This window comes from Carassius gibelio, chromosome A24, assembly GCF_023724105.1.
Source record: "Carassius gibelio isolate Cgi1373 ecotype wild population from Czech Republic chromosome A24, carGib1.2-hapl.c, whole genome shotgun sequence".
Lineage (NCBI taxonomy): Eukaryota > Metazoa > Chordata > Actinopteri > Cypriniformes > Cyprinidae > Carassius > Carassius gibelio.
In genome coordinates this window covers 13,075,348-13,100,943 of record NC_068394.1, presented here as the reverse complement: position 1 = coordinate 13,100,943, position 25,596 = coordinate 13,075,348, and the positions used below count along the sequence as shown (strand labels likewise).

General features: G+C 34.8%; 1 protein-coding gene across 8 annotated transcripts in view; it reads right to left on the bottom strand.

Moving 5' to 3' along the window:
* Nucleotides 1-25,596, bottom strand: part of LOC127946194 (disks large-associated protein 1) — a 121,401-nt gene that overhangs the window by 10,581 nt on the left and 85,224 nt on the right. For all 8 annotated transcript variants that reach the window (XM_052542583.1, XM_052542589.1, XM_052542588.1 and 5 more), the window contains exons 6-8: nucleotides 23,003-23,246; nucleotides 3,065-3,453; nucleotides 2,089-2,171 (exon numbers count right to left, since the gene is read on the bottom strand). In XM_052542583.1, coding sequence (XP_052398543.1) covers nucleotides 2,089-2,171; nucleotides 3,065-3,453; nucleotides 23,003-23,246 — 716 coding nt within the window. The remainder of the gene's footprint in view (nucleotides 1-2,088; nucleotides 2,172-3,064; nucleotides 3,454-23,002; nucleotides 23,247-25,596) is intronic.

The following is a 25,596-nucleotide window of genomic DNA, read 5'->3' as shown; positions in this document are numbered from 1 at the left end:
ACACACCACAACCAGATAATCAAGCTCTCAAAGGGGTAATATGATGCAATTTAAAGTTTTCCAAGTGTTTCCCGAGTGTTACAAGCTATTCATGAATAGATAAGATTCCTAAAGTTGCAAAGACTAGAAATCTCAAACCCAAAGAGGTATTCTTTATAAAAGTTAAGACTCGTCCACACCCCCCTAAAATGCCTCATTTAAACACGCCCCCACATGCCTACATCACTGTGTGGGGAGATTTGCATAAATGCTGCCCAAATGTTCAGAAAAAGAAGGTGTTACTTTAATTATCACTGTTGCCGCCACGGCCATGTTGTGGAGACGCGGTTTCGTTGTGAAAGCGAAAATACTTTGTTTGACCTTCCAAAAGAGGACACAGCTAGAAACAGATTAAGTTGTATTTAAAACACTGTTCCAGAACAGTTCAACCCAAATATTCAGTTGTGTGCAGTGCATTGTATGGAGGATTGTTTTCCTCATCCTGGGAGAGTAGAATACAATGCTGGCCGTTCTGTCTCACAGTCTGTAAGTACGTTTACATATGTAAAAGATTTGCCATTGATTATTCAAACACAAGTTTTGAGCAGTGTAGAGTACCACTTGTTGTTAGTCATTTCTCCGATCACAAATAAAGACATGGTTTTATGTTTACATGGCAGGATAGAACGCAATGCGTAAAAAGACAGTATAAGTCATTATAATCCGCAATTATGTCCCCACTGGAAACAACAAATGTCTCGTTTGTAATGGTTTTTATTGTTTTTGTCTTGTTGGGCCAGTTTTCTGACCAGGACACCCATCACAGTGTGACAAGGGGCATAACATGAACATCACACGCTTGAGGCATTCGGCCAATCACAAAGCACTGGATAGCTGGCCAATCAGCATACACCTCGCTTTTCAGGCCGATGAGCTTTGTAAAGAACGACACGTTTCAGAAAGGCGGGGCATAGGGGAGAAACAATAATGTACAGTATGTAGAAAATAATGTTTTTTTTTTTTTTACCTTTAACCTCATAAACACATTTCATTAAACCAAATACACAAAATAATGTTCTTTTTAGCAGCATCATATGACCCCTTTAGCAGACATATTAAAAACATCCAGGCTGGTGTGTTGAGGCAAGCTGGAGCTAAACTCTGCAGGATACCGGCCCCCCAGGATCGAGTTTGGACACCCCTGCTATAAAGCATACAAATGCACAGCATACATAACCAATATTTTGATGTTAGCATGTTACCAATCTAACCACAATCTACTTACTCTAATTAGCATGTGTCTATGAGGTATTGAAAGCATGTTTTAAAATGCTGCCTTTATAGACAGTTCACTAGGTTTTAGAACAGGGCAACGGACTGTAAACATAACTGACCTTCTGTAAAACAATTGTTTACAGACAGTATACATGAGTGTAACATACATTTGTTCTGGCATTTGATCTGTACACTCGAGCTGCACTTTGGCTATGAGATTTTATGTGATTTTTGGGAAACACACAGAGACTGAATTTCTAGCGGCCTCTACCTCCTCCTGTCATTATGTCCCTCCCTCTCACAGGGTGCTAAAACAGTGACATTTGAGGGTGTGCGAATCAGAGAAAGCAAAAAAAAGCCAGAGAGAGAAGAGAGAGAAGAGAGACAGGGGGTCGATACTTGACCATGTCTGTGACCCAGCAGCCTGCCTGCTTCATAATGGGCACAGCAACAGATGGCCGTGCACGCACACACAGACACACCCGCATACACACACAGAGCAGCTGTCTCTGCCTCCCACTTCTTTACCCTTTCAGGAGGCCCCAGAGTCCAAACCACCATGATAGGGACAGCTGTGTGTGTGAAATAGAGACTGGGAGGGCCTTTGTCACAGGAGCATGTTCGTAAATTGATAACACTCACTCTCTTTCACTTTCTTTTCTCTCTTCTATTACACCTTCCATTCTTCAGAAACTTTCATAGTCACTATCGCCACATCAGTGACTTTGTCTTATTTGAATGAGCACATGTTGGGACTTAAAGGATTGGGCAGTGATGGAATATGCTGCAAGGGTGCGCATGTGAGAGACAGTGAGTGGGTGTAGATAAACTTACCATCGCTCCTCCTCGACTTGAACGCCGACTGACTGAAACTTACAGTGCACTTCTGATTGATCGGCTTCCTCAGGACCATCCACCTAAACACAGACACACACATTCAGCATGGAGTCTGGGTGTCAGGAGAAAATTTTGAATTATTGATGTCCGATTTGTTGCTGCAAATTTGTTTGCCTTGGCCTATCTAATTTGTCTGTAAATACTGTATTGAATATTTTAGTATTAAATGATGTAGATATAAAACGTGCAAATTGTACACTATTTTGATGCATACTTAATAACCAGAGAATATACTGCAGATAATGTTAGTTTGCTACCTAGTAGCAACCTAAAACCTGGTATGCTATCTAGACAGCATCACAGTGTATACATCATAGATGTTTTATAGTTGTTGTTAATGGCTGCGTCTCACAACTCAATATGTGCTGAATGCTTAAAAAGCATTTCTGGGCATCATAGCATGTAATGTATTGAAGCACACTCAAAAATCAGAGAAAAACGCTGTGGCCTAAAACCTCTGCTGTCTACCTAGATAGCATACTTGGGCTTCATAATACATACTACATATTTACCTGCTTAATAAACAGAGAATATTCTGTTGATAATGGCTGTGCATCACAGAGCATACTCAATAATCACAGGATGCCCATATACTATCAAAAATGCCCTGATGAATTTGGAGTAGCATACTAATCTTACTAATATTGCCATATGTTTCTATGGCAGAAATGGTAAAAGTAGTATAGTGTGTTAGTATAGTGTAGTATAGTAGTATAGTGTTGTTCTAAAGGTTCTGAGACACAGTATTTTTCCACATATATGAGTAGATGAATGTCTGTTGTGAATGACTGAAGAGAAGTTCACATATAATTCTCTGTTCCTTGATTTCGTTGTAAGTTTGGTATTGCTTATACAATCTATACAAGGCTATAAGCAACACTGATGTCCATATGTGTGAGTGTGTGTGGCTAACCTGTATCCCTATGGACAGGCACTTCCTGAGGGCATCTCTCTTAGCTTCCTGTGAGATGTGTGTTACGCTAGTGGTGGCGGTGGCTGTAGTGATGGTGATGGTGCTGTTGGTCACATGCTGGCTGGCTGGGCCGTGGACTTGAGCGTTCGCTGCCTCGATGGCTGCTGTCAGGGCCTTCATGCTATCGATGCTCTCTGTGGAGTTGCTAAGGCCTGACTGGACCGCTGCTAGGGCCCGATTAGCAGGACCAGCACCTGTCAGCTCATTGTAGGCATCTTGTGCTGATTCTGTGCTGCTCTGAGCTGTTATAGAGATGTATGGTCTGGTGGGTGTTGACCTGGGCGGGACTGGGGGCGGAGTTTTCTTGTAGGTGGTTATACATGATGACACTGTGGAGGAGGAGTAAGTGACAGGTCACTAAGTGAAAGTTTGCCCAGTTAATTAGCATATTTATCAATTGACAAATGAATGGCAAAATAATATTAATATTCAAAAGAGAAAAAATAAGAAATGAACAAGTTTCAATTTTTCAGAATTTGAAAGTACTAGAACATTGTATAATATAGAACAATATAAAATAACACAAGAAATACAATATAGAAGAGAAGAACAGAATACAGTAGATTTAACAGGTTAGAATAGAGTTGATTAAAATACAGTAGAGTACTGGACTTGAGTGGTTGCAAAAGTTGCATAGAGTAGATCAATGTTGAGTAGAATAGAATATCGTAGAGTTGAGTACAGCAGTATTTCACAGAATAGAACAGAGTAGAATAAAGTTGAGAAGAGAAATTAAAGTAAATTTATTTGAAAACAACATTTAATAAAGTTTAGTAGAATATAAAATGGTACAAATAAAGCAAAATACTTTAAAGTTGGCATATAACAATACAGAGTTAGTGACATAATTAAATAATGCAAAACTGAATGCAGTTAAGTAAAATACAGTAGAATAACACTGAGTAGACAAAATAGAGAAAATAATAGAATATTATATAACAGGAGAACAGAATACCGCGGAGTTCAGTAGAGCAAAAAAGAGTGGATATAACATAAAACGGAATAATATAATAATTAAATAGAGTAGAATTAAGTGAACAAAACGATATTATGATATTATCTATTACCTTACAGTGGTTTTGTATCCCATAGAGTAGAATAAAATCACCAAAAAATGGAATTGAGCAGAACTGAGTAGAGTTGAATAACAGATTAGAAAATAATAGCATAGAATTAGATTATAACATAATTCAATAAAAAAAGAACAAAGTTCAGTAAACTAGAATAGTTTACTAGAGACTAGAATAAACTTAAACTGAATAGATTGGAATAGAAAAAGGGTAGAAGAAAAGATAAGAGCTGAGTACAGTAAATGAAAATATGTTTGATTAGAGTAGAATAAAATGGAGAAGAGACGTTTTGATAAAAGCAGAATAGGACAAAATAGAAGTAACTATAATAGAACAGAGTTGTGTAGAGTAGAATAGAATAGTTAAGAAGGTTACTACAGAAACAAATGACGAACAATATAATGGAATAGAATTGAGTTGAGTGGAAGCAAGCCGAGGAAGTGTTAGATAGGCACTGTTATGTCAGAGTATAGTATATAGTATAGATTTCTGTGAAGTATTGCACAGTAAAACTACAACAGGAGCTTGGCATTACTGTCCCAAAATCATCCATCTATTTCTGCTCTCTCTGTTCTTCCTGCCTGCGTTGCTTAGAATAGCACAGCTGCTGGAGAAGACTAAACACTGTGTATGTGTGCGTGCGTGTGAGCATGTGTATGTGCGTGCTCAGAGACTAAACAGTGGCAGTCCATTTTCTTACAGCTCGCTCATTTCCTGCTTTTGGCAGGAGCAGGTTAGTGCAAGCCCAGCACACACACACACACACACACACACACACACATTACTCCTGAATACATGAAGGGAACAGATTAGATCCGAAGATCTCTTTTTTGCTTTATGGCATCTGAGCGTACGACAGTGTGTGTGCCAAAGCGGGTCTGTTTTAGATTACAGCACTGTAAGAAGATCATGCACTGTCTTTTAACAGCTCTCTCACACACAGAAAGGATGGGGAACAGGTTCGGACCCTGCTCCATGAATCTGAATCTAATGTAAACTGGGTCACAGTGTATGCGGAAAGTAGGCCAGGCTTTCTCTTTAAACTATTAGAGCACCCGAACTGTTCTCACCTGTGTGTATGAGCCTGTCATGTGTCAAGTGTGTATGTGTGTGTTCTCTGACCCACCCAGTTCTGCGGTTTATTTCTAAAGCCTTTCCTCTCTCCATCCACCTACCAGGAGCCTTTAAAACTACAGTCAGATGTGATTTTTCCAAGCTGGAAATTTTTATTTTATCACACACTACTGTAAGAGCCTTGATAATATCATGGTCAAATGTAAATGTTATAATGTACTATATTATAAAAATGTAAAATAAGCTTGATATATATTTTAAAATGATGAACAAATGATGGAAAAGCTGAATTTACTCGTCGTCAGTGTCACATGATCCTTAAGAAATCATTCTAATATGATGATATGCTGCTCAAGAAAATGTCTTGCTATTATTGTTGAAAACAGTGCTGCTTAATATTTTGTCCAGAAAATTAAACTTTCATAAATTGGACATGTGTTCAGCATGTGTCTGAAATAAAATCTTTTGTAACATTATAAATGTCTTTACTGTCACTTTTGATCAATTGAATGCATCCTTCCTGAACAAAAGTAAAAAGAAGAAAAAAAAACAACATACTGACCCCAACCAATATTGTGAATATAATTTATAATAAAACAAAAAATGCACTCTTAGCTCCTACAGTAGATATATTTATGTAGCCTTCTAATAAAAACGTCTGCTTACAGAAACACACAGATGCCCTGTCCACACAAAGGCATGCCAGTGAGGTCAGCGGGTCGTCTGGACTCCACAGAGTAAAGAGGAAGTCAGTTGCAGAGAGCTGTCAAAGTCTTTTTAGAGACTGAAACATCTCAAAAATAGTGTTTTTACAAAATGGGCCACCGCAGTATGATATATTCTCTAACACCAGATGTGTAGGACACTTCCAAAATGACTTTATCTTCACCTACACGCAAGCACACACAAAAAAGACACAGAATAAAAACAAGTCATGCCATGTTAGCGGCATTACCGACTCCCTCACAGTTTCCACGAACACACTTTGATGTGTGTATGATGGAAGCTCACGCCTCCAAAACGGCACACACACGCTCTCAAGGCCACCGTGTTTATCCAGCATTTGGGAAGTGGAGTGTGATACAGAATTCCTGAACTCCAGCAGGCAGGAACAGAGAAAGAAAAACTCCCCGAAATGTTTTCGTCCAACTTTCTCGCGACAAAATTGTCTTAACGTCTGCTGCTTGTCTAACACTATCCAAACACTACTGCAAAAAAAGCTAATTCTGAAGATTATAGTTAACCTTTTAAAAGGTTTAGATCAAATCTGAGAGAGAGTGATGCTATATATATATATATATATATATATATATATATATATATATATATAATTATTTGTGAAATTTACTTAAAGAAATTTGCAAAAAGTGAAAATTATTTCAAAAATAAAAAAATAAATAAAATTCTGTCGCCTAATATTTATTTTTATTTTTTAAATAATTGTCACTTTTTTTAATTTTCTTTTAGTAAATTTCACAAATAATTACAAAGAAATGGCAAGCAACACACTGAATTAAATATGATATTTGAAGAAGAATGACTGAAATAGTAAAATGTCCTCCAATTATCTTTTACACCTTCACAAAATAAATTTTAAGTGCAGTTTTGTAGCAATTCAGCCCGTTGGTTGAACATTAATTGGCTGAGTTCTTGGCCGATAAAGCATTTCTCATTTCAAAAGAGCGAACGAATGAGCAAGAGGTTAAAAGAGGAGGAGGAGAGGGACTCTGTGAATGACAAAAACCCCTTTCGGCCCCCGGCCCACAAACTCCTCTTTGAAAAGGCTCTTCAAACGAGCGACCGACAGAGGAGTGTGAATGGAGGATCTCCTGGCTAAAAAACACACTACCCCCCGGCCGGACCAGAGCTGTATCAAAGACGGCCCCTGCTCAACCCCCTCTCCACTCCTTCACTGCCCCCCTCTGTCATCCATTCATCCCTTCTTTTCGGCCCCTGCCTGGAGAAACTCCTCTTTCAGCCTCATGCTTCATTAGGAGGGGAGATTGAATGCACCTCTGGGCATGTGACGGCTGGACGTGGAGGAAACCAATAGGAGTGAGTGAGGGTTTGTGTGTTAGTAGTGTGGAAAAGGACACTAAAACTCATTCAAACAGGTTAGTTGGGCTCCCTCTAGATGCCAAAGGAGTAATCAGAAAAACACAAAGTGCTTTAAAACAAGAGGAGGGGCAGCATAGTGTTTGTATTGTATGTGTATGTGTGTGTGTGTGTGTGTGTAAGCAGGCAGGGTGCAGAATGACAGTTCGGCCCAGCTGTCGTGTGTTTAGAAAGGGGCCGGTCACTGTCTTTCTCTCCATCCCTTGCTCTCTTTCCACAGCCAACTGGAGTCCTTTGTGATAGTGTAGCTGTGGAAACGGAGGAACGTGAAATCTGTGGCCTTTCTATGCAACAGTGTGTGAGTGTGTGTAAAAAAGAGAAAAAAGAAAGAAATAAAAGCAGACCACCAGGTCAGTCCAGGCTGAACTAAAACAGTAAAACAAATGTGCAGCGTTTTTTAGAAAATGCAGATTGTTGCGGTTGTGACTGCTGACTATAAACTGTGTGAGTGGATGTGTTTACTAACAGAGTGTGTGTGACCTACTTTCACTTGTCCCAGGTTCATACACATGGCCAGTTTCCCCGCTGTCAATCAGTGACACGCACTGCATGCTTACAAACAAAACACACACGCATGCGCTAAGACTCGGCCAGCAGGTGACAAATGAAGTGTCATAATCACAGTCTGAAGGAGAAATACATCTCAGAACAGACAGGTCATGGCAGTCCATTATGGTAAGTGTGAGATTATGAATGTGGTTTTGGAAAAAAAAAAAGAAAGAAAGAAAGAAAAAGAAAAATGAAAATATTAAAAATCAAAGAAAATATTACAAATTTTAAAAAAAATAACAGATTATGAATGTGGATTATGGCAATTCGAAAATAAAAATAAAATACTCTCATTAAATGGCAAACATATAATAGTATTGAAATATGAAATTTTTTATTTTGTTCTGGGTGTAATCTTTTTGAACTAAATAATTATAAATATTTATGTATCAAAATTTTATTTTGTAAAATCTTATATATATATATATATATATATATATAAAAAAATATATATATATATAAAAAAAAAATATATATATATATATATATATATATATATATATATATTTTTTTTTTTTTTATTATTATTTTTTTTTTTACAATATAAAATAAAAATCCAAATAAAATACAATGCAAGCGTAATAAAACTTTAACTTCTTTCTTCAAAGTGGGAGTATAGGTATCTGCAGGGGAGCAGACTGTAAAGACAGACATGCCCTGGAGGAGGACAAGAGAGGCAGGGATGAATGAGTGGAGAGAGAGAGAGAGACACACACAGTAAAAGTGGATGAGATTAGTTTTAGCGGCCCATTTGCTTTACATCCTGTCAGAGCATTCCTGAAACCATTCAAAGTGAGAACACACACAAGCACCAAAACAAAACCATCCCAAACTAGGATACACAACGACATAATAAAACCGAAAGGCACAAACAATTTGAAAGAACTCTAAAATAAAAAAATTAATACACATGCACACTCCTGACTCACAAATGATCTCCCTTCAAAGCTCCGTTCTGCCCTCACACTCCCTGTGTTTGAATGAGCCGTCTACATACCTGTCTGATTACACATCTGCCTGTGACGGCTCACCGACTGTGTGTGTTTGTGATTTGCATAAGGACAGATGCATCCTGCAATGCTCTCTTCCAGGAATTAAACACAACTGCCAGGATGACACACACATCCATGTCTACACATCTAGATGAAAACATTTTGGGCTTTGGTTACAAAGTCTAAATTAGCTCTAGTCTCACTATTAACAACTATTAATTTGCTGCTTATTCAGAGTTAGTAAGGTAGTTGTTAAGGGTAGGTAAGGGGTAGGATTAAGGGATCTAAAATATGGTTATGCAGAATAAGGTATTAATATGTGCTTTAGAAATACTAAAAAACAGACAACATGCTAGTAATATGCATGCTAATAAGTAACTAGATAATAGTGGAAATTGGTCCATATTGTTGCCATATTTATTTTAAATATAAATAAAATAATATATAATTTAATAAAATAAATATTATATATTCATTTTAAATATATACATATACTTACATTCACACACACACACACACACACACACATATACATATATATATATATATATATATATATATATATGTAGTGCACCCAGCGCACCACTCATGGGACGAGCCATGAATGAACTGAAATATATGTCCTGTCATCTGAGCAGCATTACTGATTCTAATCTAACCAAATTTCCAGCTGACTAACTACCCTTATAACAACCGTTACTCACTTATCACTCTTTCCTTCACTCTTTTCCCCCTCTCCCCATCTCTCCTTCTGCGGTTTGTTCTCTTTATGCTTTGTGTCTCCAGGTTTGACCTCTGACCCCTGGTATCCTGTGGGAGGGGGTTGGGGGAAAGAACCCGGTTGTGTGTGTCGTTTTTGTGGAGGGTGTGTTGGAGCAGGATTTGGGTTATTCCAAGAGTAAAGTGGTCTTTAGGAGACTTAAGAGACCCCCGACCCTCTAACACACACACACACACACACACACACACACACACACACACACGGGGGGTTGGGGGTGAGTGGGCAAGAATGCAATGAACAAACGAGGAGCCCGGCAGGAGTGCAGGAATGCAATGCATTGTGTTACAAAGACTTCCTGAACTACTAAACTAAGTAGAACCTCACACACACAAACACACACCTCTTCCCATAAACTCATATAAATTCAATCTAAGTGGCATGTTGTAATTTTTGGCTTTTTATAAATGCATGTTTTGAGATCTCAGTGCCGAAGTGATATATGCCATTAAAGGACCCTCCCAAAACATTTCAGGGCAAAAAAAAATCACACACGCACAGACACAGAGGACCCTTTCTGGAAGAGAAGAGATGGTCTGTAATTAAGGTTTGCCCCACCCTCGCAGTGAAAACCTAAACCATCCAACACACACACCAACATACTTTCTCGCAGTGAAAACCTAAACCATCCAACACACACACACCAAAATACTCTCCGAGAGGAGAGGAGAGGAGAGGAGAGGAGAGGAGAGGAGAGGAGAGGAGAGGAGGAGAGGAGTTTCCTGTGGCAGGCAGTGACAGGATCATGTCAACGAACGCACTTCCTTTCTGTGTGGCCTGAATCAAAGCATAGTGATTCTCAAAGAGAGGCTGTTAAGTTGTAATTAAGTAAAGTGCACAGTCATCAAACAGTCAAGAGAACTCTGAATCACTCTCTAAATACACACTCAAGATACCAGTAGTTTCTGAAAAAAAAATAAAAAAAAATAACAGTCAATGTGCTTTCTTAAAGCTTAAATCCGATCATGAACATTTTCTTGATAACAAACAATGTTAGACGTTTCAATCTACAATGACAGACCACGTTCTACTAGATTTTGTAAGGAAACAGAGTTTAGGTTCAGCATGTGGCAGAATGTTTTATTGCGTATCTATCGCCACCTACAGGATGGAAATGAAAGTGTTTCTTCAACACTGGAATACTGTACACACCAAAGAGATGCAAAATATTTTACAGCACATTTTCTAAACACCAAAAAGCTATATGCAAAGTACATGTTTACATACAGTGCAAGAGTGTTAAAAAGTAAATGTATATATATATATATATATATATATATATATATATATATATATATATATATATATATATATATATATATATATATATATATATATATAATATTTTGAAAGAAGTCTCTGATGCTTGAAGGCTGCACTTATTTGATCGAAAAATACAGTAAAAACTCTATTAGCATGACATATTACTACAATTTAAAATGGCTGTTTTCTATTTTATTATGTTTTAAAATTGTATTTACTCCTGTAAAGCTTAATTACCATCAGCCATAACTCCAGTCACATACTCCTTCAGAAATCATTCTATGCTGATTTGCTGCTCAAGAAACATTTTAATTATTAATATTTATTAATACAGTAGTGTTGCTTAATATTTTATGTGGAAACTGATATTTGTTTCCAAGATTTTTGATGAATAGAAAGTTCAAAAGAACATAGTTTATTTGAACTTTACACTGTAAATGCATTTACTGCCTTTTATGCATCTTTGCTGTATAAAACCATTAATTAAAAAATCTTGCTAACCCAAACTTACTAAAATTGTATAACAAATAATCTTGATTGTTAAGACTGCAAAAGTTATCAAAAATCTAGTCTCAAATAACCACCCACAATTAAATATCCAATATGGGTTGATATAAATACACACTGATAACCAACATAGTCCAGATGTAAAGTGTGTCTACATTTGACCACGGTAAATATTTTGTGTATACATAGATAATAACATTAATAATGTACAATTTTTTTTAAATATAAAATAAATATTATTTGAAATGAATAAATGAGCCATTTTAATATTTGCTTCCAATACCTAATAAGACCAATGCCAATAATAATAATAAAATAAAATGTATATTTTATTCACTTAATCAGGACTTTAGTATGAAGAAATGTGTGTGTGTCAGTTTTGTAAAACTGAAATGCATTAGCTCACCTCCTCTGTAATGTCTAAGGTTAGCTTCGGGTCATTTATTTAGAGAAGGGATTCACATGAAAGCTTGGAGATTATGTGTGTTTGTGTATTTCTCTGCGTGCCCACACTAGTAGAGCATTTCAGACAGCATGTTCATTCTGTCGCTCTCTCTCTCTGACATCCTCTTTCATGTCTCTTTCTCTCACATACACATATATACTTACACAGGCTGATTAACCACGGGGAGGAAGAGGAAATCTTATAACTCTTAGAGCTCTGAGACATGATGTCAAAGTATAAATCTGCTCAGCACCTTTCATTGTGAGTGTGGGGAGTGCCTGAAAGGAAATGATTATCTGTGCAGCTGAGAGAGAGAGAGAGAGAGAGAGAGAGAGAGGAAGAAAGCAAGACTGTTTAACTGAAATGTCTCACTGAGTGATTTGTGAAGTCTGGAGAGATGGGCTGTCCTACTGTCAGACACACAAATTAAAGAAATTTCTCAAATTAAAACTAGCACCCTTATATCTTTATGCTACAATATGAGTATGCAATGCACATAAATGCTGCAAAAATTCACTACTTGTGCAACAATGTCCCACATTGGTTCTTTTACACCATTTTCAAAAAACAAAAACAAAAAATGATTTGGAAAATTATATCTAAGGCATGTCGTAGGCCCTGTGACAACTGAAATAAAACTGCAACTATTCGTTTTCGATCATTGAAATAAAGTTGAAATAAAATATAAACAGATGAAAAAACGGCAACTATTAAAAATTATTTTCATCAAATTAAATAAAGTAAATAAAATAAAATACAAATATTAGATTTAAAAAAAAATACACTTCCAAACTTAATTATAATAATTTAAATTAGAAAAATGCTGACAATGATGAACAATGCCTTTCTAAAACTGAAATAAATAGTAGTTTAGTAAATTAGAATATTTTCAAAAGTGCGTCGTTCTCTGACATGACTCTGGCGTGTTGTATTCTCACGTAGGCAGCATATTATTTCAAACACTGCTTTCTCCACACTCTCTTTGTTGTCCACCGCCCTCTAGTGCTCAACACTTGCACTCTTCATTAACAACACAATATGCATTTTCAAAGGGTTTCACTGCATTACAATTATAATAAACATATGACGAGGACAATCTTTTGTACTTTACAAAAATCCAGCTTAAAAAAAAAAACAAACAAACAAAAATATTTATATATGTATATATATATATATATATATATATATATATATATATATATATATATATATATATATATATATATATATATATATATATATATATATATATTTATACATTTATATATGCATATGCCTCTTGTTATTGCAAAGGACTTTTAATATTTATTTATTTATTTATTTATTTATTTATTTATTTATTTATTTATTTATTATCAATATTATAGTCACCTGATTCATTGTAATGAGAGTATAATGATCATATTGAGATCATATCTAAGTGAATGTCTGTATTAATCGTCTTCAGTGGTGGATTGTTTATGATGTCACTGAGTCAGTCCATGCAGCCCTTTAAACAGGATGACATCAAAACGAGCTCAAAATGTCATTATGATGCACTCATGTCTATTCTAGTATAAGACTTCATCAAAACAATTCAAAACAACATCAACCTCTATTAAAAATTTGATTAATAAAAATATAAATAAACAAATAAAAAGGAGATGAATAAAAGAGAGAGAGAGAGAGAGAGAGAGAAGAAAAACAAAACTAAAAAGTAGAAAAATAAGAGTACTGTATCAATGACATCATCGTTCTATCCTCTGTTCCCCAGGACAACAGTTTAAATTATTTAGTTTTCATGGTAACAGCAGCATCCTCCTGTTTTCTATTGGCCTACATCAAAGACATCTTGACCCTTAATTGTCAACAAGAAAATGTCAGAACATAATGTTTTTTTGTTGTTGTTTGTTTGTTTTTTTCTACAAAAAACACTATGCAATGACTCCATTAATATTAAACACAGAAACTCCAGCAACACATTTTATTTATAGAGACAGGGCCGTCACAGGATAGCTACCTTATAGGTGAAAAAAGTACTCTTAACTGTATTAAAAATTGTATATTTATAGTATAATTGTATTCTTAAAGTCAAAAATAAACATAAAAAGCACATCCCAAAAAAACAGAAGGCTCAGGTACAGGACAAAGATAAATGCAAACGAAACAAATAAAAAAAATCGCCACACACTGATGAGGCTGCTCCCAAGGAATTTATTAAAGGGTTAATTTACCCAAAAAAGAAAATTAGCCCATAAATTACTCATCCTTAAGTCATCCTAGGTGTATATGACTTTCTTATTTCAGACAAAACCAGTCAGAGTTATTTTAATGGCACGCAGCCGATGTTGCAGTGCATCTGTTCAAAAGAAGTTAAATAAAAAGTGCCCATCCATAAAAAAAAGAAGTGTCAGTTGTACATGGAAGCATATCCTGGGAGCATGACATATGGGGTCTTGAGTTTTTGTGTAAACCAACGTTTGTTAACAGGAGCAATGGAAGCAAAGTTTCCTTACTTTAGCAAAGGAAAACCAGTGTCCTCTTGGCTTATATCAAAATCCTTTGACATTCTTCTTTACATATCCTCGTTTTGTACTTATACCTCATACCTCATCTACCCGGAGCTGCTTCCTTGTACAACAGTGAGCACAAGCTACATCAAATTATGTTTTGAATATGGATATTTTTCTTACAAAATGCATCGATTTGCTACAGGAGGCCTTTGTTCAGCCCCCAGAGCCACTTTTTGAGTAACGGTTTTTCTTTATGGATGGGCGCTTTTTATTTTACTTCTTTTGAACTGATACATGCAACACCCGCTGAGTGCAATGAAACAGCTTGAAAGATCAGAGATCATTTTTAATTTAACTCCGACTGGATTCGTCTGAAAGAAGGAAGTCATATACACCTAGGATGACTTTATGGTGCATAATTTATTGTCTAATTTTCACTTTGTATCAACTTACCTTTTGATACAAAGTTTCGACCTTCAGGTCTTCATCAGTGCTGTGAGCAGCCTTGCACCGGCGTTTCCCGTTAAGGATGTCACAATTGTATTCTTAACTCAAAGTTTGTAAAAAAAAAAATATTATTATTTTTTAAGTATACTAGAAGTACTTTGGTAATAAATACATACTTGCACTTTTAAGAAATATGCTAAAATAGCTATATTTTATATTTACTTTACAATGATAGAGCATTTAGTGGTTTGAAAATATACAGTTTGTATCTTAATCACAAACCATTATGTAGACATATACTCCAATTTATTATAAATATTTATGTAATGAACATGTGCTTCAGCCTGCTTTTCGAAAGGAAGATTTCTTGAAAAATATTTTTTACATTTTAAGTAAGTATTTTAATTCATCGACATAAAAATACATTATCGCTATAAAATATGCAAATGCATTCTTACATTGTACCAACTTTTATTATAGACCAATTTGGAGTAGATGTCACAGTTATATATTACTTGCAGCTGCGCGCAGATTGTGGTGGCAGAAACACACTGGGAACAAGTGAAAGGAAATGGGTAAAATCAATGGAATGAGAGAAAAAATTATGGTTGTGCTTTTAGACGTCAGCAATGGAATGGAAATCATTTTTATATAATATTTATATAATCCCTCCTTTTAAAGGATAAATTTGATTTAAACAATAGGTCGATATAATATTCACATATTGTATTAGCCCTGCAGTTAAAGCATGAAATATTTTTTTAAACCTATAACATTTTACATAACACTTAATTTCATATCTCAATTCTGACTTTTTTCTTGCAAGTACAAGTTTATATCTCCTAGTTTGGACTTTATAACTTAATTCAACTCAATTGCGAGTAAGTCAAGAAGTGTGGGCTTATAAACTCATGATTCTGAACCGAGTTGATTTTTCTCATCAAAAGTGTGAGATATATTGCATCTCTTCAGAAGACTTGGAAGAAACCACTCGATTCACTTGGATTGTGATGTTTGAAGTTGTGAAACGTGTACAATTTAGGTGACATTTTGGGACATTGTCCAATGTATTGGCAAAAACAATCATTTGTTGTAATAGCATGTGCACCATTAATATCTTTTTAAAACAAAGTTCTCTGTGTGTTTTTCTCCTCAACAATTTGTATTTGTAACAATTGTGTTAAATATAAATGAGTATTTTTCAGATGCTGTTGTGATAGAAGACAAATTGAAATCTGATTAAGAGAGTCCCAAGTATGCTTTTATCTCATATCACTGCCTCAATCTCAGTGTTAATTCTGGCTGAATTTCCAAATAAAGTGACTTCTAGGGCTTCAGCACTTCTGTTGTATATATATATATATATATATATATATATATATATATATATATATATATATATATATATAATTTTAGAATGTTGAAAAATAGCATATAACAAACTAATAGTGGTAATGCATTTATAATGAACGTAAAAATGCTTTAAATTTTTTGAAAATGTACAATAAGTACATTAAAGTGAAGTATAAAAGTATAAAAGTGTATTTTAAATAATGTGAAGTACAATTACAAGATTGTACAACTTTAAGTACAAAAGTACAAAAAACTTTACCTCTCAGGAGTTTCTTTGCCTATGCATGTGTTTGAGTTTTTTAGCCCTGTCTGACACCTGCTCCCTTATATCACATAGGACATACCAAAATAGACTGATGTTGGACAGAGTTCAGAATCTCTCCCTCTCTTTCTCCCTCTCTCCAACATATACAACAAAGCCACCATGAAGTCTTCGTCACAAAGAAACTATATGTCTGTATATATGTTCATGTGTATTACAAATGTTGCATTTTTATTAAAGAAGTATTTTATATTATTCATACAATTATATTGTTGAATATTAACATATTTAAGGGGAGACACTGCAGCCAAAAACAATTTTTTTTTTTTTTCATGTACCTGTCAATTTTTTAGATTGTGGGCTTTTTGACTTTCCATAAAGTGTTTTTTTTTTTCAGACTAATGGAAAGAAAACACCCAAAATACACTGTTAAGTATTTCTTTTATAGCACTTTATATATTTGTGTCAATAGATTTCTCAAACTCTCAAAGCCGTTTTCTCAAAAAAAAAAAAAAAAAAAAAAAAGATTGTGAAAATATATTGTTTTCTGGCTGTTCAAAGTATTCTGGCTGTTCAAATAATTATGGAGTGACAAAAAGAGATACCCATATTTCCCTCTGTAGAAACATTTGACTCTATTATGTAAAAAAAAAAAAAATGTAACAAGAATTTTGAAATTGATTTCATCCAGTGTTCAGATTTTTTTTACTAGAAATGTGTGCAAATTAGCGCATATTTCACTAAATAATGACTCATTTGCACATTTATACAAAACAGTTTAGAAAATGTATTTCAATGTAGGCTATAATTATCAATGTAATCAATCAACCTAGTAAGGTGATATAATTAATTATTTTACCCTATTCACCTGCAGTGTCTCATCTTAGTATTGTATCATGTATAGCCTACTATTAATTAATTTAATTTGTATAGTAATAATGTTTCATTTTGTAGTAGGCTCATGATCAACTTATAAACTTCATGGATGTTGACTTGCATCTAGGGCAGTATGAGTAAGCAAAATATGATGGTCTCCTCCGTCATCTTTGTTAAATAGCCTACTATCAAACACAAACAAACAAATGACGAGAGAGAGAGAGAGAGAGAGAGAGAGAGAGAGAGAGAGAGAGAGAGAGAGAGAGAGAGAGAGAGGCGCGTGTGTACTCACAGAGGCGGCGGATCCAGCAGTCGCACATACCCTGAAATTTTCGGTAAGCGGTAACCGGTGAGAGAACGAGAGACAAAAGCGACTGAATGAACCTGCGGGATCTGTTAATAAACTCCAGCTTGGCTTTGAATGGGAGATAATGGCAGTTAACGTTCGCGCGCGCTCGTCTGCTGGATCGAGCTGCTAGTTCAGTCACGGGCGGGTACGGGACCGGCCCACGCCGTCACATCCGTTAAATACACCGATTCCCGTACGACCAAACTTGAGCACATGGGACTTCCCACCCCTCTGAACCGACTAACCCCATCTTTATTTGTTCATTTTAAATGGTCCAGCAGTGTGATGCATTTAATAATAATAATAATAATAGGCTACACATTGTATGCAGTCTCTCATGAAATAGGAAGTCATATGCTTGCATAATATTTATTAAAGAATGAGTAAAATGTTTTTCAAAACAGATATCAATCCACAGGACGTTTTGCATTCTTGACACAATATTTTGCTATTTAATGCTGTAAAGTGCTTTGACACAATATGTGCAGTTAAAAGTGCTATATAAATAAAGGGTGACCTGACTTGACATGTTAACTTTCAAAAACTTTATTAGTTATGTTATATTTATGTTGTATATGTATATAAAATCAGGTTTTACTATCACATACGGGAATTTGATATAGCCTACATACAGCTTTAAAAATAACTATTCTTTGCCTATGAAAACTAATTCTGACATTAACATACACAGCTACATAATTATTATGCATGCCCTTCACTGATGCCTCTGGCAGCATCAAAGACCAAACAGTGTTTGTGCTCAAGCCCGCCCTCATGTGGCAGAAAAACAACAGTAACACAACTCCCATCTGTTTCATCTCATTCTCCTCCTCATCACCAATGACTTCCACAAGAACTGAGCCTCCCTCTCTACCTCTGCAGTCTTTAATACACTGTAATCGCTTATAACCTTGTTCCCACAGTAATTCCACGTGTCTCGAAAAGACAAGCAGCCTACAATAAATAATTACACTAGAAGCTATGAGATGATCTCTCACCATTCAACATAAAATATAAATATGGTTGATTTAGAGAGAAACATGATTTGCCATATTTTAGGACTTGCAGTAGCGAGGACCGCTTCAGATGTCCTCTAGCTGGTTTTTAAAAAGTTTCACTATTGTGTCAAATAATTGCTTTTCTAATCATCAAAGAATCTTGGAAAAGTATCACACTTTCCATAAAATAATAAGCAAAACAACATAAAAAAATACTACTATACTATTAATGATAATAAAATGTTTCTAAAAGCCACAGATCAGCCTATCAGTCATATGACACTGAAGACTGGAGTAATGGCTGCTGAATATTCATACATTTTAATACATGTAAAAAATAAAGACACTGTTTAGTGTCAGTGATGAATCAGATCAAGAATGCTGACATCTATTTCTCTGGGCTCAGGACACTCAGTAGTGCTGATCTGAGGCTGGTGTCTCCTTGTAAGCTAGAGGCATGAACGCATTATATCCCATTACCCTCGAGAAAGAAGTAGACAGAGGAGAGATATGGACTGAAAAGCAGATAATGCACACAAAAAGAGAAATTCTCAGACAGATGGGAAGTTTTAATCCTTTAATGCTGCGGAAATGAAATTTAGATCAAAGCCGCTAAAAGGACAAATGCGATACACACATTTATGTGCATCTGTGAGTGTGTGTCTGTGTGTGTAACTTTGTCTAAGCATTGTTGGATTTTATACAACAGTTACTGTAGCTCCCATCCTCAAATCTTATTGGCCGAGCCACTTTCCAAAAGTGCTGATATATTACAGACCAACATCACTGGGATATTTCACTGGTTGCGTCAAAAGTGTCGGTAAGACTTTACAATAAGCTTCCCTTTGTTAACATAATTTAGTTATTATAAACTTACAATGACAAAATACTTCTAAAGCATCTTAGTTAATGTTGATTCCATCATTTACCAATACATTATTAAAATGAGAACTTGTATCTATTAATGTTAGTTAATGATCCTGAGCTAACGTGGAATGGTTGTTAACAACCATTAACAAAGATGATTAAAAACAAATGTATGACTCATTGTAAGGTAATGATAATAAAATGCATAAAGTTTTAACCTTATTTTAAAGTGTAACCAAACAGTTTGTGTTTAACGTGTTCCAGATAGGACTGATATGGCCAAGAATATTATCAAAAACTATAATAAAAAAAAATATATATACAGTATATAACTAAATAAATATATATATATATATATATATATATATATATATATATATATATATATATATTAGTAACATTAAGGAAATGCATTCTATGTTTGTTAGACCTCAAGAAACTATGTTTGTTTGTTTACAAGTAAACTTCAGAGAGCAAGCTCAGAGCCCCATTTTTTTAAATATATAAATTCTTTTTTATAAATCAATATAAATGAATCATAAAATGGTGTCCAATAAAGTTAATTAATAAGCAATTGAATCATCATTCTAAAATGTAATAAAATTAAAATATTATAATTAATTTACAACAAAAGACTGCATGGTTGATTGATTTTTGTTATAACAACAACAATAACGTACAATAATAATAATGATGTACAGCAATAATAACAACAACACTGTAATGTTGTTAAAAATAATAACGATAAAAATAGTACAAATAATAATAATGATTTCCTTTAATGTAATGTTTCAATAAATTATATTTTAAAGAAAATCAACACAATCCTTATCATGAAGATGTAGACTTAATATAAAAAAGAATCAAAAGTAAATTATTGATATATATAAATATTGATATCAGTATTGATTTACTGCCCAGCCCTAGATCTAGACCAGAGTGTTTGAGTATTTTTTTTACTCCAGAGAAAGTTTCTCTCACCAATGAAATGGAATATTTTTAACAAACTGGTCAGATTTAGTCAAAAATGTATATTATTCAAAATATTATTCAATGTCTTGTTTACAGTACTTTCTTTTTCTGAACATAAAAACAATATCACACTCTTGACAATTGTGTTGTACTGAATATAAAATGCAGATATACACAGAATAAAACAATCAGGGATTTATGCTCCCAGCCAACACTGGATTTCTTTCTTTCTTTTTTTCTTTATGATCGATTTCTTCTGCGACTATAAGTCAATAATCAGTGTATGTGTGTTTTCACAGTCACAAAGCCTGAGGATAAAACATCAGGTGTGGTTGTGTTTCATTAAGTGTACATCTATATGAAACATATTGGTTGTTTGTTTTCATTTTGCCTTTGGCTCATGTGTTCTGCTGCCAGTGACTCCTCATGAAGGCTGTTCACATCGACAGTGATTTAAACCCTGGAGGTTGGCAAGCTACTGCACTTTTTGTTCTGTGTCAGCAATCCAGGACAACCGCTGTAACCAGCTGCGTCTTTCTTGAGGTGGATCATGTGAGGACCACTATTTAAACTCTCACATCACATCAGGATTAATTTGGAAAAATGCGTCAAACCCAAATGTTACATTAAAGTTGCTTAACGTTTCCTCATCATTACTGTTAATGAGCCATGAAATGTAGTTTTAAAAGTATTTCAGGTGAGAATGTAGTTGTTCCAAACTCAAACCTGCAGCTCATTTATAAAGACTGCACCTATTTAAAAATGTGTTTCGCCGATTTCAGAGACAATCAGCTCCTGGGGGGGAAACGTTCCTGGTACAATTGTTCCAAGTAATTTAAGTGGAAATGCATTACAAGTCAATTTAGGCGCTCTAGCGGTTAATAAACAGAACTGCACACATCCTGAGGAAAAACATTCTAACCAAAGCTACTTCTACGAGTTTGTCTATGGCGAACCTCCCAGGTATGTGTTACTCTACAGCAGTGACGATCTGAACAGGCTACAATAGTCCAAAAATAATCACTTATTATAAATGTTTGTATTATTTGGGATAAGACAAAAATGTGGTTTGGTAGATTAATTTATGATGTACTAGCTCATTATATACATTTTGCAATTTTTTTACACATAAAAGAAAAAGTACATATAGTGTTTTAAATTATTACAATTAATGAATTAAGATTTAACTGTAAATATATTGAAGTGTACGTAAGCGTCCCATTGGCGAGACATTGACAGTTAAGGGGTTTTAAATTGCCAACTCTCTTTGAAAATGAATGAATTCTCATACTCTCTCTCTACTCTTCACTTCACAGGAGGAGAACTTTACTTTTCTCACATATTAAATCTAACTTCAAAACTAAACTCTTCCACACAGTTTGTTTGGGTTAACTGATTAAATTCCCAAAAATTACAAAATCTAATCTCTATCTATTGTGTGTCTGTTTCCTCTCTCATCTTAATTTGTCTCAACAGCTCTTTCTCTTTCTCTCCGGCCTCCCTTCATCCCACTTGTCTGTAAATATTTTTTAATTAGCTGACCACGACCCTGATGACAGTGTGAGATTAATGTCATTTAAATTTATGTCTAGTTTAATATTTACTTTACTGATTGTTGGTTTGTTTGTTTGTTGGGAAGCTGTAGGGAGGTTGGTGGAGGTTTTGTTTAACTGGTTTTGTCCTGTTTTGGGGCTAGGAAGGGAGTTAGGGTATGACTTTTGTAGATTATTTAGAGGTTTTACCTCATTGGATTACTTTTTGTTTGGTATTTTGGCCTTGCCTTTGTTGCACTTATTTTGGTTGTGTCCTTCTATATCCATAGACTCATGTTAGTCACTATAAAGAACCTTTTGTGCTATGAAAAGGTTCCATAGATGTTAAATGATCTTCATGGAACCATCAATCCCCATAAAGAACCTTTATTTTTATAGCAGCAAGAATGTCTGGAATTTATAAAGCCATTTACAATTCAATAGTTATATTCAACAGCTACAGTTGACTATATATATATATATATATATATATATATATATATATATATATATATATATATATATATATATATATATATATATATACTTTAAATAAAGTTATGATGGGTCAATGACTAAACAGATTTTTTAAATGAGGAATGATGTGGGGAAAAAAATCTTTTAATATCTAGCTTAAAAAGACATGTGCCAAGTTCTAGGAAATGGAATCTCCATTCTTCATGTGAATTATTTGAAATAATAATATAATAAAAAATTTTTTTTGTGTGTTTGTGAGTTTGTGAACCCTGCCCTTCTAAACTATGAGTAAACAAGTAAAAACGATTCCATATATTTTCCAAACAACTTGAACAGATGTGTTTGCACATTCTAATAATTATTTTCCAGAAATCAAAAAAAGGCATTAGTAATTAGAAAATATTATTCTAAACTCCTACAATAATAGCAGTTATCTTACCAGGTTTTAAGGTGCTCGTACCTGTACTGTTCTGGATGGTTCTAACAGTAGTTGTACTTCGAGGTGGTGAGATGGCTTGACGTATCGCTCTCTCCTCTTCTTCCTCCTGCGAGCAGCCCTTTTCGATGGCCCGCACATAACTGTGGCTCCTCACGCGGAAGCATCCGGACCCCGGCAAATCCAGAGCATCCACAGCCTGAGAAGTTTCACTGAACACACTCTCACACACGGCCTCGATCTGCCCGTTCACTTCCACCTCGCTCACCTGCAGGGGGAGACAACGCGTCACCACATGCTGTCTTGGGATAGCTGAATGAGCAGCTTTCAAGATGTTAGCTCAAGGCTTATTCATGTACAATGACTTTAAATCACTGTATTAAGAGGGCAGAGGATTCTAGTAAGATCATATGAAGTTCTGCAAAGCTCTACAAACATACATGTGACTTTTCACACTAAACCCAGGATTAAGGTTAGTTTTAATCCTATTGTTTCATACATTTTGAAAGATGTATTTCATGACTTTTAGTCCCGAGTTATGAATACTAAAGGTACGGTAAAACTATACCACATGTGAAGGGATGTATAAAACTGATAACCAAAGATTAAAATGAATCATTTGGAAAAGTAGTCAAAAATAGTGATCCCCTTATAAAAATGAATTCACTTTTAAAATGCAAAAGTATTTTAACATAATATATATGTTTGATTCATTCGTTAATCAATTTTTATTTGTATATCATATAAATTGTATTATTTATATTATAGTTTTTTAGATATACTTAACAATTAAATAGAATACAACACAAAATATACAAATGCAAATAAAATAATATGTATGAATAAATTATCAAATATATATATTGTGTTATTATAATTTAACTAAATTCATATAAGTATGTTAATACAATATTTAAATTAAAGTACTAATAAACCTGCATTCACAATCTAAGATCCTTTGTTGCCATATAAACCTTTTTTAGTGTTGGAAAATGTCTTTCAGAAATGTTGAAACATCAAGCAAAACATTTAACAAAATACAAAAGCAAGCAAGAAAATTGCAAAGAATAAAAAACACTAGTGTATTAGTGTGTTTAAGAAAAATATGTGATGTTATTTTTTTATAGACTTTAACGTATATTTACTTACTAATCAACTTCATTTCAGCTTAAAATATCATGACATCCTAAATAATATTGATGTAAGATAAATTATTGGGGGATGTGCAAATTGTTAAATCCTGAGCTGTAATTTGTCATGTAGGCTCAGTTTATCCCTCTTACGGCCAAGCTGCATCTTGAATAATAGGGTTTAACACACTAATACAGACAACAGAAAAAAAGAGTGCAGAGGGGAGGAAATTTGTACAAGTGAAAGCAAAATCAGGTGCTCTTTCTATACTACAGCCGAGAAGCTGAAGAAGCGTGATTGGATTTACACAGAAACTTATCAGAGGAAGTGAGCTAAGCATGACCTAAGGTTGGAAAGGAAGTGGAAACACAATGTTTTGAGCATCATGTGACTGGAGGACTAATAGTGAGTTGTGATTGGAGGATAGACAGCAGAGTGTTCGTCATTGGCTAAAAGAGACTACAGAGAAACATGCTCCAATATTTGCAAATCATCTAGTAGCAATAAAAACCCATAGAGAAACACACCACACTGACACATATGTATGCATGTACACACATACAAGGCCCAACATTCACGATACACATGAGGGACCAATGGTGAGCAGACTGAGCTTTTTGTCTCAAAAAAGATTATGTATCCTCAGGGAGCCAAAAAGACACACTTTCACACATATGCCTGAGGGCAGTGTCTTTTTTTCGTGGGTGGGAGGAAGCAGCTCTCTAAAAGTTTAGGGCTGCTCTCTGTCTGAGTGAGCCGTCAGCCTCTGAACACTCACCTTAAAATTGTCCCAGTTGTAAATTCTGCCTGTCACCTTATCCCAGGACTACAGAAGCTAATCTTGACAACTCACTTTGAAATCCCATGCTAACAGACACTAATCCTGAAAACGCACCATAAAAATCTCTTTGCTACACATGCTAACAAGGAAGAACACCACTTAAAAGGCTTCACTGACTCCAACTCTCCTTGAAAATTACCGTCAAGTATTTAAACTAACAGTAGCTAAACATGACAACTCATCTCCACACACTTACACATATTTTGTTACTAGCATCTACTCCTCCTGTTAGCTATAACAGCCTAAAGCACTGCACGGGCCTCAAATCTAGGCCTTAGCCCGGCCCTTGTCCGACAGCTTACCAGAATTCTCAGAATTTGGGCGGCATTATGCAAATATTTCCGTGTTTGAATGAACCGCTTTAATGAACCGCTAAAAAAATTTTTAAAATCCCTTTTCAAGAAATATAATGAACGGCTCGTTTGGACTACAGCGTTGTTTTCTGGGTTTTTGTGATGTCACAAAGTGACTCATTAGAATATCATTAAAATAATTCCTGCCTATGGAAATTTAAATGGTTGGGGGGTGGGGAGGGGCGAGGTTGTGGTTAGAACGATGAGTTGAATTCATCAGACAAGAAAATGATGAAGAAGAAGTGCTTTTTGTTTTGTAATACATAAAGCAATTCATAAATAACTATTAAAAT